Here is a 14,501-nt window from a genome sequence, read left to right on the forward strand (position 1 = left end):
TTCTGAAACCTCAGCACAAGTTTCCATTGCTCCTGTATCTCTTGAGCCTGCATAAGCCCCACTGCCAAGTCCTGCTGCCAATTTGAGATGTAACATTGGACCCCTAGGAGTGCAGCCATGGTGACTTCCACGTGCTGACCCTAGGGAAGCATTTCCCCGGGTGGGTATTTTTGAACCAGGAACCCCTTTATCTGCATTCTTAGTTCAGTCTCTCTCCTTTCAGATGAGTTTGCAATTTTATAAGTTGCAGCCTTCCCCAGTGCAAAGTAACAGGTTTCTTTTCCATAGTGCTAATCTCTTTAACAATGACAACTGTCTGCAGACTTGCCTTGTCTACAGCCTTCAACAGCTTTCTTGGCCAAACAGCCCATTTTCATATCTCCCTGCCCCATTTGCATCCCTATCTCGCTTCATAAGAGTAGTGACCAGAAACAGGTAGACAGACTGACTTCTAGCCTGTCTTGAGATCCTGCACTAAGCAAATTACTTTTCAGTTCCACCTCACTTGTGGTCCCAGAACCCATGTACAATGTGGGCAGGTTCCTTGCTGTGACTGTGACTCTGTATTTGTCTCTGAAACCTCCTGGGCTGAGACTGTCAGGGTTTCCTTTAGCATCCTGGCTTTCCAAACTCTCCCCAGAATAGCCCATGAAGTAAGCCAGGGCTTTTCTAGTTCCAAACTCTTCCATATTCTGCAAAGCAGCTCTGAAGACCTAGGAACCACATGGTCAGGCTTACTGTAACAACAGCTCCATTCTCAGTGTCAGCTTCCTGTAGTCGTTATTTTATGTGCTGTAGTTATTAATACCTGACAAAAACAACTTAAGGGAGGGTACGTTTAGCCTCACAGTTTAAGAGCACAGTCTGTCATGGTTGGGAAGGGTTGTCATGAGGAGCTTGGGGCAGCTGGTTAATCCACACTGAGGAAGGAGGGAAGGACGAGGACCAGAGTCCAGCTAGCTTTCTCTTTGTATGCAATTCAAGACCCAGTCCTATGGGATAGTGTTACCCTCATTCAAAGTAGGTCTTCCTTTCGTCTAAACCTTTCCAGAAACGTTCTTGTTGGCACACCCAGAAGATTGTTTCCATAATGATTTTAAATCTAGTCCAGTTGATTAGCCAGGACAGTTGTCTAACCCTCTAGGCAATGAAGTTAGCTGTGCACAGGAGGAGCAGTCCACTGTGAAGAGGTACACAGAAGGCCCTGGAGGTACAAATAACTTACATGAAGAAAGAGCTGAGATGCCTCCATGGCCCCTCCGCTGGCTGTCACCTTCTTCATCACAGGATGCACCAATAGCCTCATGAGTGTGCACCTCTTGAGCCTGCTTAAGTCCCACTGCCAAGTCCTGCTGCCAGTTTGAGATGTAACATTGGACCCCTAGGAGTGCAGCCATGGTGATTTCCACGTACTGATCCTAGGGAAGCATTTCCCCGAGTGGTTATTTTTGAACTGGGAACCCCTTTATCTGCATTCTTAATTCAGTCTCTCTTCTTTCAGATGAGTTTGCAATTTTATAAGTTGCAGCCTTCCCCAGTGACCAAGAAAGAGAAGACTTGGAACCGCCTCTATACAATATGCTAACACCTCACAAATGCAGACAGCGACAGCTTTCTAAATATCTCTAAGACATTCCTGGTGGTCATTGGTTTTCTTTTTGGAAAGAGTAATGACCGGAAATTACCATCCATACTGACTCACGGGCTGTGGTCAAGTATTTGGCTAGATAGACTTGGAAGATACATGAGTAGAAAAAAAAAATGGTAACCAAAAAGTTCTAGGAACGAGACAGATGTGAAGAATGTGATGATTCTGTCCCACATGAATGTTCACCGAAAAGCACCAAGAAAGCAGATGACCCGTTTTGTGCAGCCCAAACAGATGCTCACACTATCCATGCCTAGCACTGACTGATGAGTTTATAACCAACGTAGTCAAAGGATCAGGAGCTCGGGAACGTGGTCCTGTACGCCACCCTGGCCAGAGTCATTGTCCAGTGCTCACTCTGCTGCAGCAAAGGCCAACGCTCAGTCCCTAACAGTCACTGTCCCGCAGACTGGCCAGCCCATCACCTGGGAGACGGTTAGTTATGATGAGTCTCCTCCATCACAGAAGGGGCAGCTGCATCTGGTTCTTACTTGAATATGTAACTTATTCTGGATGTAGATGTGCTTCCCCTGTGTGCCGTACTAGGACCAGACTCTCAGCCATCCTCTGTCCTCTCTCGTGGTAGTCCACATGGTAGTCCTTCTCACCAAGGAGCCCACTTTACAGCCACTGGTGTGTGACAGCGGGCTCAGGGTCAAGAATTAGTTGTCTAATCAAATCCCCTATTACCCTGGAGCAGCTGGCCCAGCAGAAGAAACACATCCTTTGAAATTGTATTAGCCGACTAGAAGTAAAACCTTCAGGCACTGTGTCCTCCTGGAAGCTATGCACGCTCTAGATATGGTGCCATTTCTCCAGTAGGTCTAATGGAAACCAGAAGCAAGGGTGGAAATGGAATAGGCACCACCATTACTCCTAATGATTCAATAGCAGAAACTTTACTTCCGGTCTAATTTCTCAAGCTCTGCTCATCTACAAGTCTTGGTTCTAAAAAAGAATAATTCCGCCAAGCAGTGGTGGCGCACGCCTTTAATCCCAGCACCTGGGAGGCAGAGGCAGGCGGATTTCTGAGTTCAAGGCCAGCCTGGTCTACAGAGTGAGTTCCAGGACAGCCAGGGCTACACAGAGAAACCCTGTCTCGAAAAAAAAACCAAAAAAAAAAAAAAGAAAAAGAAACAAAACAAAACAAAAAAGAATAATTCCAACCAAACTAGAGTCTAGTTCAGTGATCCAGCATGTACCTTGCATCTGTGAGGCCTTAGGCTCCATCTGCAACAATGCGAGTAACAATAAAAAGGAAAACAATGAAGAACAAGGAAGAGGAAGCTTCCATCAGAAACGGCTACAATCCCATTGAACAAGAAGTTGAGACAGCCACCAATCACTTAGGGGTCCTCAAACTTCTGCATCAAAATAGGAACAAAAGGCTTGTTCTAAGTCAACAATGATCCTGGTTACCAAGGAGAAATTAGGTTGCTATTATACAAGGGAAGTTAAGGCAAAATAGGCTTGAAAAACACACCTCTAAACCAACCATAGTTGTCACGAACCTATAATCCTACTGCCTGGGAGGCTGAGGCCGGAAGAAGCCAGAGGCCATAAGTTCCAGACTAGCCTGGGAAGTGAAATGTTGTCTCAGAAAATGGAAGGGAGGAAAGAAAGAAAAAGAAGGGAAGGAAGAGGGAGATGAGGAAAGGGAGTGGGAGGGAAGATCCCAGGGACTCTCTTACTACTATTGTGCCCTGTGATTCAAGTCAGGAGACAGCTACAACAAACATCAGATGAGAGCCTGGGTCAGTCTGCCAGTCTAAGCCCACAGCTAGACGAAGTGTTTACGGACAGAAAGGAAAGCCCCAATGGGTAAGGAAGAAGAAAGCTGGAAACCCTAGCAGCGGCAGCTGTGTGCCTGGCTTACATTCTCCCTCTGTATCTTCAGTAATAGCTAACATAAATCACAGGATACTAGAGTGAACACAACCCAGGCATGGTGACACACATCTGTAACTCCAGCTCTCAGGAAGCAGAGGCAGATATTCAGGGTTCAAGGCCGGCCCAGGTCACATAGTGTGCTAAAGACCAGCCTAAGTCACATAGCAAGACCCTGTTTCAAAAACAAAAACAAAGAAAAACTGGGTGTGGTGACACAATCGTAGGGTTCAGGACACTGAGGCAAATTTGAGACCAGCCTAGACTACATACAGAATGAGATAGTTTCCAAAACAAAAACAGACAGACACTTAAACCAAAGTAGGACATCGGACGGGAACGAACACTGTCAACTTCTGCGAAGTGTTTCTGTTTGTGTGCAAGACACTTCTATGCTAGAGAGAGAAGAGAGATTATTGTTCATCTGGAGACAAAACATGCTTCACTGATCTGAGACAATGAACTGTGGTGACCAGTTTACAAGTCAATGTAAGTAGTCCTCAGTTATCCCAACACCAACCTTGTCCACTTCATGTGTCATGGGGCAGTATGCAGATACCGTTGAAGAGTGCTCGACATCACCTAAACCTTAAAGGGCAGACCTGAGGTTTCTTATGGAAATCCACCTAAGGACAGCGGTTTCCAGCCTGACCTTTCTGGTGGTCCCTGAATCACAGTAAAGATGTTGGGAGTTCAGGAATCTATTTTATGTGTGGAAGAAGCAGGAGAGAGCAGCCAATTTAGGAAGCCAAAGTGATGTGTAGCCCTCGGGGCATATGAGAGAAAGTGGAACTGACTTAGAACTTGCTGCTCATGCCATGAGAATTTCCCCTCACATTCTCCCACCTCCATCTGTCATTCAGGCATTGGGTATAAGGTTCAAAGGCATTGTGGTTTCTCAATCCATGGTCTCAGAGCCCTGCCCTGCTGGTATTGTCCTAAGAGCGCTGCCTGGCAACACTTAGACACCTCTCATCTCAAAGGCGTCCTCTTCAGCCAACTTCATCAGTCATGGGTACCTTGGCACACAGCTGGCTCTCAGTTGCTGAGCAAGTAGGTGTGGCACCTTAAAGGCTTAAAGATGTCAACTAGAAGCAGGCGTGGAAGCACACGCCTTTATTCCCAGCACTTGGGGGGGGGGGAAGCAGCTTTGGGAGGAAACCAAACCTGCTGCTAGCTGGCCATTCAAAAATAGCCTATAATGTTCACAGTAGGACAATATATATACCTTAATAGCAACCATGTTCACCCATAATTATTGCTCAAGAAATACTTTAAATTCAACAGACTGGGAGCTGAAGAGATGGCTCAGTGGTTAAGAGCACTGACTGACGTTCCCAGAGGTCCTGAGTTCAATTCCCACCAACCACATGATGGCTCACAACCACCTGTAATGGGATCTGATGCCCTCTTCTGGTGTGTCTGAAGACAACTACAGTGTACTCACATACATAAAAATAAATACGTCTTTAAAAAATAAATAAATTCAAAAGACTGCTCTTTGAGCCATTTCTTTCTTTTATTTACAGTTTGTGTTCAATGCAAATCAATTCCATAACATGAGAAGTTACTATGAATCAAAGCATAAATACACAAACACAATATACAATCAGTTGTACAGCATTCAGATATGAGGCAAGGGGAGTGTTCATTCACACACACAGTAGCTTCGGGTCTGTGAGGTCTCCTTCTTCCCAGGTAGGTTTCTAAAGATGGAGAAAATGACTCTGGTTATCAAGACTACTGTGGCCATATTAGGTCCCAGAATGGGTAAGCATCAGTGTGTGACCATGCGAACAAAAGATGTTTTTCAGGATATGTCTATGTTTTAGAAGGTATGTGTGTATCAAGGAAATTGGAAAAACTTACGGTAGAACCAAGCCCCCTTTCAGGCACAGGACCAATGTCAAACTATCTAAAAATATGAACTGATAACCAAAGTATTCCAAACGTGACTATTCTGATCCGTGGTTTTGTTTTTCTCTTTAAAAAAAAAAAAAAGTATTTACAGAAATTGTATAAAAGACTTTGTGGATTCAATGAGTTGGCTTCCAGTCCTCACATCCCAAACGCTGGGTTTACAGTTTTGGCTCCTCTGCATGTTTGCCTGTAGAACCTGAAGACTCATAGTTTTGCCTTGCTAACAGACCATACTTTCAATTATAAAAAGCCCTCCACATACGCCAAAATAAAAAGCAGCGTTTTGAAATCAGCTGAGGTCAACATGATTCTGCTCTCTGGAACCAGTTTACTTAAGTGAATTTGGTACTCGTGGTGAGTGAGAAAAGGCAACGGGAAATGTCTACCGTTTGACTTTTGAAATCAGATTTATTCAGTGGTGGCTACATTTTGGGGTGGATTCCAATCCATCATTGCCTGGCACATGTCAATTACTAATAAAGGTCAAATATAATGTCAGACCTAAAGCCACAAAAGGAGGGTGCAAAACGTTCAATTCTGAAGAGAACAGTCATAGTTCAGCAACATGGAACTCTACCTAGAGCTTAGCATATTAAATTAGTAGTAACGAAACAACACATTGGGAATTTAAAGTAACGCCTGGTAGTTCCTTCCAACATATACATAAATAGCATCAGAGAAACTTTTGAATATCACCTAACTGAATTATGGCCTTATAGGTCAAATGAACCAATGAAAACAATGGATCTCCATTCCATACCCGACCCTCCTCTCTACATCACACCTATGCCCGACTTCCAGGGAGAGCTTTAAGTGTCCACATTTCCTAAGCCACATTCAAGGAAATCACATCGATTTTGGATGCTGTCTTCATCTTGGAACGTAAAACTCCAGCAGATTCAATGTTAGCATCTCTCCATTCTCAAACCCTTCACGAGTCCTTTAAACCGGTCAAATTTCGAATTCTCAGTGTTTTCTGTTGAGGTATGGTAACAGCCAATTTGATGTGGACCTGTTTCTTCCTGGTCACACTGGACTTGTGGTTGCCATTTGGGGTGGGTCTAGAAGGTGGGGAAGTAGAGACGTTTCTTGGCCTGAGTCTCTAACAGTAGAGATGTAGAAGAGAGAGCGAGAGGGCCAGGAGACCAGCTGTGGACTGCAGGGAGTTGCCACCTGCTCTGGTGGTAGCATTAGTTGGATTTGGGGCAGCAGAGATACTCTGGTTGCTGGAAAACGGTGCAACAGATGTTTGGTTGCAATAAATCTAAAATGCATAAGGAAAAAGAAATCACAGATAAATTTTCAGAACCATCCAGAGCTAACCCCGTTTGCACCCTGTAATAGCATTCATAGTCTCTGTGGCTGCAGTGGAAGTCAAACACAGGGTCTTAGGGACAGTAAGTATTTACACTCCACCACTGAACTATCCTCTCCAGTCCCTGCTCCATCCTGAGATGGCTTTTTCCCACATTTTCCCTCTTAGCCACATTTTAAATTCTGAATTCTTGGACTCATTCTCACTTTAAATCTCACCAAAATGATTCTCTTTAGTCTTAAAACCACCTCCACAGACACCTAAAGAATGCACATAGTAACAACTGTTCTTGAAGCCCAACGGGGTGATGCACTATCTCAGCACTTGGAAAGCAGAGGCAGAAGAGTCAGGAGTTCGAGGCCAGCTTTGAACGGTTTGTCTCAAAAACAAAGAGTTCTCCAGACTACATTACTGCCAAGAGCATGACAGCTTCTAGCTCTGCACAGTGTAACCAGGTATCTGCTTCATCTCGTTTCAGATACTATATGGATTAGCTAGCATCGTAGGCAAGGTTTCATGTTTCCCTAGACAAGGGGCTATTTTAAAGTTGCTTAAAATTTTTCAACTTTAAAATACTGTAATTGAGCCAGGTCAGTGGTTCTGATCTGTAACCCTAGCACCAGAGAATGAAATCCGAGAGATCTAGACCTTAAAGCCAGCCTGGGTTTTACACCTAGACTCTGTCTCAAGAAAATAAAACCTGGGCTGGAGAGATGGCTCAGAGGTTAAGAGCACTGGTTGCTCTTCTAGAGGTTCTGAATTCAAATCCCAGAAACTACATGGTGGCTCACAACCATCTATAATGAGATTTGATTCCACAGGAAAATTTACGTGTGGTCAAGAACTATGGCACACACCTTTAACCCTGGCAGTCAGGAAGAGGCAGAGGCAGGCAGGTCTCTCTAAGTTCTAGTCTAAAAAAAAAAAAAAAAAAAAAAACAGCCCAGTCCAGTCAGCACTACATAGTGGGGCTTATCTCAAAAACAATCAAAACCGTGTGTGTGGTGTGGGGGGCGAAGGGGATGTGTGTATGCATACACTTGTGTGGTGATTGAGGTCTGTGAGTTTGTTGGGTCACAGTCCCTCCTGGTGTGCTGAGTCTCTGGCTTCACACAGCCTGGGAAACATTGCCTTAAGGAAATATCTTAGGGGTTGGAGATTTAGCTCAGTGATAGAACCCAAGCGCAAGGCCCTGGGTTGGTCCTCAGCTCCAGGTTGGTAGCGGTGGTGGGGTGGGGGGTGGGAGGGGATATCTTAACATTTAAAACTTAAAAGCACATTGAGTATCCTATCTGCTTCTTTGAAATCTTGAAATTATAACCCTTCCTAAAACCCAAAAAAATTTGTCTTAAATTGAAAATTGGGAGCTGACTGACCACCCAGGAATGTGGTTCAGTAGCACACATTTGCTAGTCTGTACAGGTTCCTGGGCTCAACCGCCAGCACTACAGGTTAATAGTAACAATGATTAATTTATTCTGAATTTCAAGAAATATTGGAGAGTTCTTGCTCTACGGCAGAAGGATTTCAGTTCAAACATCCTCCCTTCACATAAGGCAGGGTTTGGAGTTAAATTTCACCAGCTCATCGCCTGGTGACTAGCTAGACGCTGTGGCCGGGAACCAAGGCTTCCCCTGTGTCCCAGCAACCCTAGTGGCATATTCACCGCTGCTTTTGCAAGCCATGAAATGCACAGTCCGGCGAGGCACGTGATGCTCTCTCCTTTGTCATGGAACAAAGGCTGATCGGAGTTTTCAGCCCTCGCTGAAAGGAGGGTTTGCCAGGGCTTGCTAGAGCTTCCGATTACAAGCAGGAGGGAGGGCGACGTGGCACCAAGAATCTAGCCACACGTACTTTCGGCCGCCCCTTGATCCAAAGATAAGCCCTCCTACGGCAGCACTAGCTAGCTCCTTTTGTTCTACAGTCGTAAGGCCATTAAGCAAATATTGACGAAAGAAATGTGCAAATTGTATCAAAGTAGACTACTCACACCAAAATCCTGATCCAGGCAATTATACTTACTGGGTGCCTACTGTGTGTAAGATAGAGAACGTCCGATCAGGAAGTGGCATTTCCACAAAAAGGAAAGCATTAATACGCTAAGTTGTTTAAAACAAGGAGCCTCTCTTAGGGGTACCCAAAAGTAGACGTTCTTTATTTATACAAAGAGCTTTTAGTACAGCGGGTGACAAAAAAACTAAATAATAGTAATAAATAATAGTAAAGAAAAAGGAGCCCAATGCGTTAATCTGAGTCTAGAGGTTCTCTCCAACACCATCAACGATTTTTTATACGTTAATTATTAAATTGGCATTAAACAGGTTTTCTCCACCAAGCTCCCTTGATTTGCTTAACCAACACTTCCTTCTCAACATTTCTGAGGGAGGGGGTTGGAGAGAGGGAATCTGAGTAAGACCAACCAGTTTCACGACGCCGAGCCCCTCCAAGGGGGGGAGGGGGGTCGGGAGGACTGAGAAAGGCCCCGGGGCACAGCCAACCCACAGCGAGGAGACAATGGGGTACAGTTACCCTTCCTGAGATGGGGAAGATGAAGCGTGTTTCAAACTCTTGGGCTGCTCTCCCAGGTGAGCCCGGAGCCTGGATCGCTAGGAGCAAAACCCGCCGAGCCCAACTTTTCAGGGGCGAAGCCCGAGGGACATCCCTAAGCGAACCAAAGGCTGCGGAAATCCACCGTCTGCTTCTCTGAGTCCCGCCCCGCTCTACCAGGCTCAGCTCCAGATCTGGTTCTGGGCGCGGCGCCTTCACCCTTTCGCTAACGCAGCTAGAGCAGCGCCACCCATGGTGTTGGGGGGCGAGATCTGTACCCGGGACAAATCTAAGAGAGGAAGAGGCTGTGGACAAAGCCTGGAGGAAAATCGGGACACTATAACGTCCTGTCCTCCGTCTCTATAGTGTCAGTGGCTCTAGGCTGACACGGGGCCCCTAAGGTGGCCAGGGATGGAGGTGGGGGGGTCGCACCGCGGGAGTTAGTGGCTTCGGGAGGTCCCTAGCTAAGCTTCAGGACTGAGGACTCGGGTGGGAGATAGAGCCACAACCAGGGCTTCCTGGGCGATCTCCAAACCGGTTTGGACGGTGGAGGATGGGCGTGTGCCACGCTCCCCAGAAGGGGACCGTCCCCTCTCTTTGTGTGGTTCTCACGGAGCGCGAAGACCCTCCGTGGGAAGGGAGGGGGCGCTCTCTCGAGGGAGTCCACACCTCGAGTTCCCCAAGTCAGTTACACAAAATTCTCTCCCCTATCCCAGTGCGTGGCCGGAGGTGGGGACTTCACCCCTCCTACACACACACACACACACACACACACACAGAGGACGCGGCCCCAGTGACACACCGAGAGCAGGGTCTCACCTGCGTGGGTAGGAGCAGTGCCAGAAGCAGCAACCCCAGCCCTAGCCTGGCCACCATCGCTCTGCCCATGTCCGCTCCGTCGGTGCGCGGCGCGACTCTCTGGATGTTCGGTGCGTGGAGATGTGCTCGGCTCGCGCGGGCGCAGGCAAGGTGGGGAGCGCGGCCGGCCGGCGGGACCTTATATACCGGGACAGCCACAATAGCCGTGACGTACGGCGCCCGCCCACCCGTGCTCTCCTCCTCCCCCCCCCCCCCCCCCCCACCCCCCACCGCCCTGCGCGGCTCTCGCTCTCCCTCCCCCACCGCCTGCACGGGGCCCCGGGTGACTTGGGATGTCCCGGGGCGGCCAGCGCGGCAGGTGGGCGGACGCCCCGGGCTCTGGCACAGCTAGGGTTTCCCGGGGCGGGCTGCGTGCACAGGCGCGGGCGACTCCCACACGGGACCCGGGGCGAGCACACGAACCACACACGCCGCCCGGCCCAAGTTTCCTTTGTTTCCCGGGCACTGCCATCTTACCCCCAACACGAAAAGTCGAAGCCGCGGGCGCCGCGCAGACTGCGCGGAGCTCAGGGCTGGGTTTTCTCAAGTGCCCGCTGCAAGGGGGAACTGGGCAGGCTTGGCAGCTCCCTGGGCCGTGGCGCAGGGTTGGCGAGGAGAGAGACCCGGCGCCGGCCGCTGTCCCTTGCGGGCTGCACGGCAGGGACCGCAGGGACCCCGGGCCCCAGCCGCCCCTCGCTCGGCTGCTCGCTTTGTGTTTGAGCTGGTCTAGTGCTGCATCCAGCAGAGCGCACCCGGGCATACCCCCACAGCATCCACCCGGACCTAGGGAACAGCCAGCTGCGCTCGGCCACTGGGCGGGACGCTGCGAGGGACTGGGTTTGGGTCTCAATACTCTCCACGTTTCTGGGGACGCGCTTGTTCTGCTTCTGGCATAGTGCTTGCTCAGCGTTCGAACGCTTTCACGTACAAGCCGTCTTCCCCCATAGTTGCCGTTTAGTAATTTGATAAACCGATGCGAAAAGATTAGTCATCGGTCTGTACGTTTTAATGGAATCTTTCGACCATTCTTTTTTGAAAACTTCAAAGTGAATTTTAAAATAATTTAGTGGTAGAATATTTTTAATTTTTTAATCACCTTCCTATTTAAAGTTTAGCCCATGTGTTTAAAAAAAAAACCTAGCAACGGTGGAAATTTGTTTAAATTTCAATTTTTGCGGAACAGCCTCGTAAAAAACAAAGTTGGTTTTATGGGAGCAAGCTGACAATGGAGTCCATAGTCGTTGGTTTGTGGCTGCGTTAGCCTGAGCCTTACCGGGTCAGCCACAGCCGCTCAGTAACTTTCCACGTGTGAGATGTGCCTGAGCACACAGGAATTTTTGTATAGCGCCAGTGAACTTTCCTGTTTAACAGTTACCACACTGTATAGAAAGGTCGTTCTGTGCCCAGCTTCGGTGCTCCTCTCCCAGGGTGGCGCAAGGACTGACTCAATAGCGCCTAATCCCAAGGGCGCCGTCTTCAGAGCTTCTCCAGGACAGGCTATGGGACTACCCCTGGAGTTAGTTACTCCTGGCCTCCATTTGGTTTTGCCCTGGGCTTGTTTTTTCTGCCCCTCGCCTCAGCTCTCCGTTCTTCCTCCTCCTTCCTCTGACATTTTGTGCCCCCCCCCCCCCCCCTTTCTTGGTATTAGCTGAAGGATATGTGCTGGTGCCTTAGTTAACAATACAGCCTCTGGAGCCAGGTATCCAGGCTCAAAGGCTGTGAGACCATTTTTTTAATTATTAGTATTAACTTTGGACAAAAAGCTGGGGCTTGGCCCCCCCCCCCCCCGTAAACTGAAGATCACTGCAAATTCAAGGCCAGCCTGGTCTACATGAGCAAGTTCCAGGCTATCCAGTGTTACAAAGCAAGACCCTGTCTCAAAAATAAACACAAAGGACTGTTGTGTTTGTAAGTGCTCCAGTGCCTGCCTCTTAGCTCTCTCCCTTGGCGGCTGCTCCTTGGCTGGAGGTAACAGGAAACAGAAAGCATTCACCTTCCCTGTTTACCTCTCTGGGTGGCTTGAAAGAAAACAAGCTGAGCCAAAGCCCCAAACTGATGAGGTGTACAGGACTCATCTCCGCCGTAGAATCCCCCCTGGAACTTTCGGTGTCTACAGGATGTTGGCCATTCTGTGCCCAGAGGGGGTGTCCTGACCTATGACCCATAAAGTCTCAAGTCTAAGATTCTGGAAGTGCTGCTTCGAGCTGGCTGTTGGTGAGCGTTCTTTCTGCTCCTCCAGCTTTTCCGCGGTTTGCTTTTCTCTCAGCCAAGGATAGCTCAAGCCGCTACTAAAAGGAATCTTACCACTTATCTCGGTTTTTCTTCAGAAAATGTCCAATTTACATTTTATGTAGAAGCTATAGATAGCATGGCGTGGTTTTGAGACTGATTGTTCATATATTAATACGTGTGCGAAAGCTGGTGACTAAAGTCGGTTTTCTCCTTCCTCCTCTTCTTCCTCCTCCTCCTCCTCCACCACCACCTTTTTCTTCTTACATGAAATTGTCTATGACGTTCTTTCTTGTTGCTGTTTGACAATCACTGTGTAACTTGGGCTGGCCTGAACTCTGAATCCTTCTACCTCAGCCTCTAGAACCCTGGGGGTTGATTACAGCATTCTGGACATTTTGGATGTTGGTACTGTCCTGAGTAAAATTGTAATGGCAAGGTATACAATTCCTATGTGCCCAGTGGAGAGGAAGGCTGGCCACCAGACAGACACAGCACTCAAGAGACCCTGGGTCCAGTCTGCTCTGCCAGCTCCTAAGATCCTGTCTGACTTCTGGTTGAGCTTCGCCACCTTCCAACACCTAGAGTACAACACTTGTCAGGTGGACCTACGTGCAAGAGATGCAGCCCTAACTGAACTGATCCCAGCATGTAGCACAGTGCTAACCCACAGGACACACCGAGCCACCTCTGCTGTTGCCCTGGGCATTATTCTGTGGCTCTTAAATAGTGCTCCTTTCCTCCGGAGCATCTTTGTATGTGGTGTTCTTTTCTTTTTCTTTTCTCTCCCTGCCCCATTTATTTATTCTCTTACTTACTTTCTTACTTATCACTATTGGGGGTGTCTAGATGTGCCACATGTGAAGGTCAGAGGAGTGTGTTCTCTTTCTAGCGTGTGGGTTGCAGAATTCGAACTCAAGTCGTCAGGCTTGATGGTGAGCACCTCTTCCTGTCAAGCCATCCATGTGGCCGTGTGGCCTGAAACGCCCCCATGTGGCGTTTTGTTTGTGTGTCTATGAAGTCAATAGCGCAGACAGCATCCATACCCGGCTTTTTGTTTCTTTCTTTTTTATTCTGAGACACAGAGATGTTAAGAAACTTGGCCACAGCCACTGAACCAGTTATGATGCCACCTCTAACGTTACAAAGTTTCCTGACCCAGGTTTCAAGTCCTTTCTGCTTTGCTGGGTGGATGATACAGCTCATCGCTACAACTGGCCTAGTATGTTCATGGCCCCAGGCTCAACCGTAGTATTGACAATTTAAAAAGAAAGGAGAAAAGGAAAGGAAGGAAGGAAGGGAGGAAGGAAGAAAGGAAGGAAGAGGCTAAGGCAGTAGGATTGTAAACTCAATGCTAGACTGGAATCTTAGCAAGACCCTGTCTCAAAATAGTAATAAAAGGGCTGGAGATATAGCCCAGGGTAGACCATTTGCGAGTATGTACAAGGCCCTGGGTTCCATCCCCAGTACATAGGAGTGGAGGCAGAAATTCAGAGACAATTTCCACCCCATGTCCTCTCCACCTAGCACTAAATATTGGATAAATGAACTAACATTAAAAAAAAAAGATTAATTTGCATTTTGATTTTTAAAAACTAAGTCTTGTTTTTAGGAAAATAGAAGATTAATAGAGAGCTAAATTACTTGACATTTTTAGCAAAATGAATGTGAAGCAATATATTAATGCAATACAGTGTGCTTTCTGGGCTTTATTGTGGACACGATGCCTGAAGTAATCACATTTGATTAAAATCCCCTTCCAGTTAACGGTGCTGGTTTTACAATGCTTCTTTCTTATTTCTATGCTGCCCTGTACTTAGCTGGCATTCGGCTCTTCAGTTTATCTTGGTTTTTAGGCAATCTTTGTTCCTACCTTTCAGCCCCAAGTCTGGAGGCAGGGGAAGTGACAAACGGGGTTGGTATTCTGGCTAATGTGGTCCCAAGTCCCTGCTGAAGCCTGTTCGAGCAGCTGGTGGAGTCTCCTGAACACTCTGTGGGGCTGTGCTGCCCTCTGCTGGCCAAATGCATTGTTAGCACTCGTCAAAATAAGTGGATGGATGGATGGATGGATGGATGGATGGATGGATGGATGGATGG

General features: G+C 47.6%; 1 protein-coding gene across 1 annotated transcript; it reads right to left on the minus strand.

Moving 5' to 3' along the window:
• Positions 1-5,035: 5,035 nt before the first annotated feature.
• Cd24 (CD24 molecule) lies at positions 5,036-10,284 on the minus strand. Its single transcript, XM_028769013.1, has 2 exons — positions 10,137-10,284; positions 5,036-6,719 (listed from the first exon to the last, which is right to left on the minus strand). Exons 1-2 carry the CDS (start codon positions 10,203-10,205, stop codon positions 6,558-6,560), a joined length of 231 nt encoding a protein of 76 aa, XP_028624846.1. The 5' UTR covers positions 10,206-10,284; the 3' UTR covers positions 5,036-6,557.
• Positions 10,285-14,501: the final 4,217 nt, after the last annotated feature.

Source organism: Grammomys surdaster, unplaced genomic scaffold, assembly GCF_004785775.1.
Source record: "Grammomys surdaster isolate TR1022 unplaced genomic scaffold, NIH_TR_1.0 190, whole genome shotgun sequence".
Classification (NCBI taxonomy): domain Eukaryota; kingdom Metazoa; phylum Chordata; class Mammalia; order Rodentia; family Muridae; genus Grammomys; species Grammomys surdaster.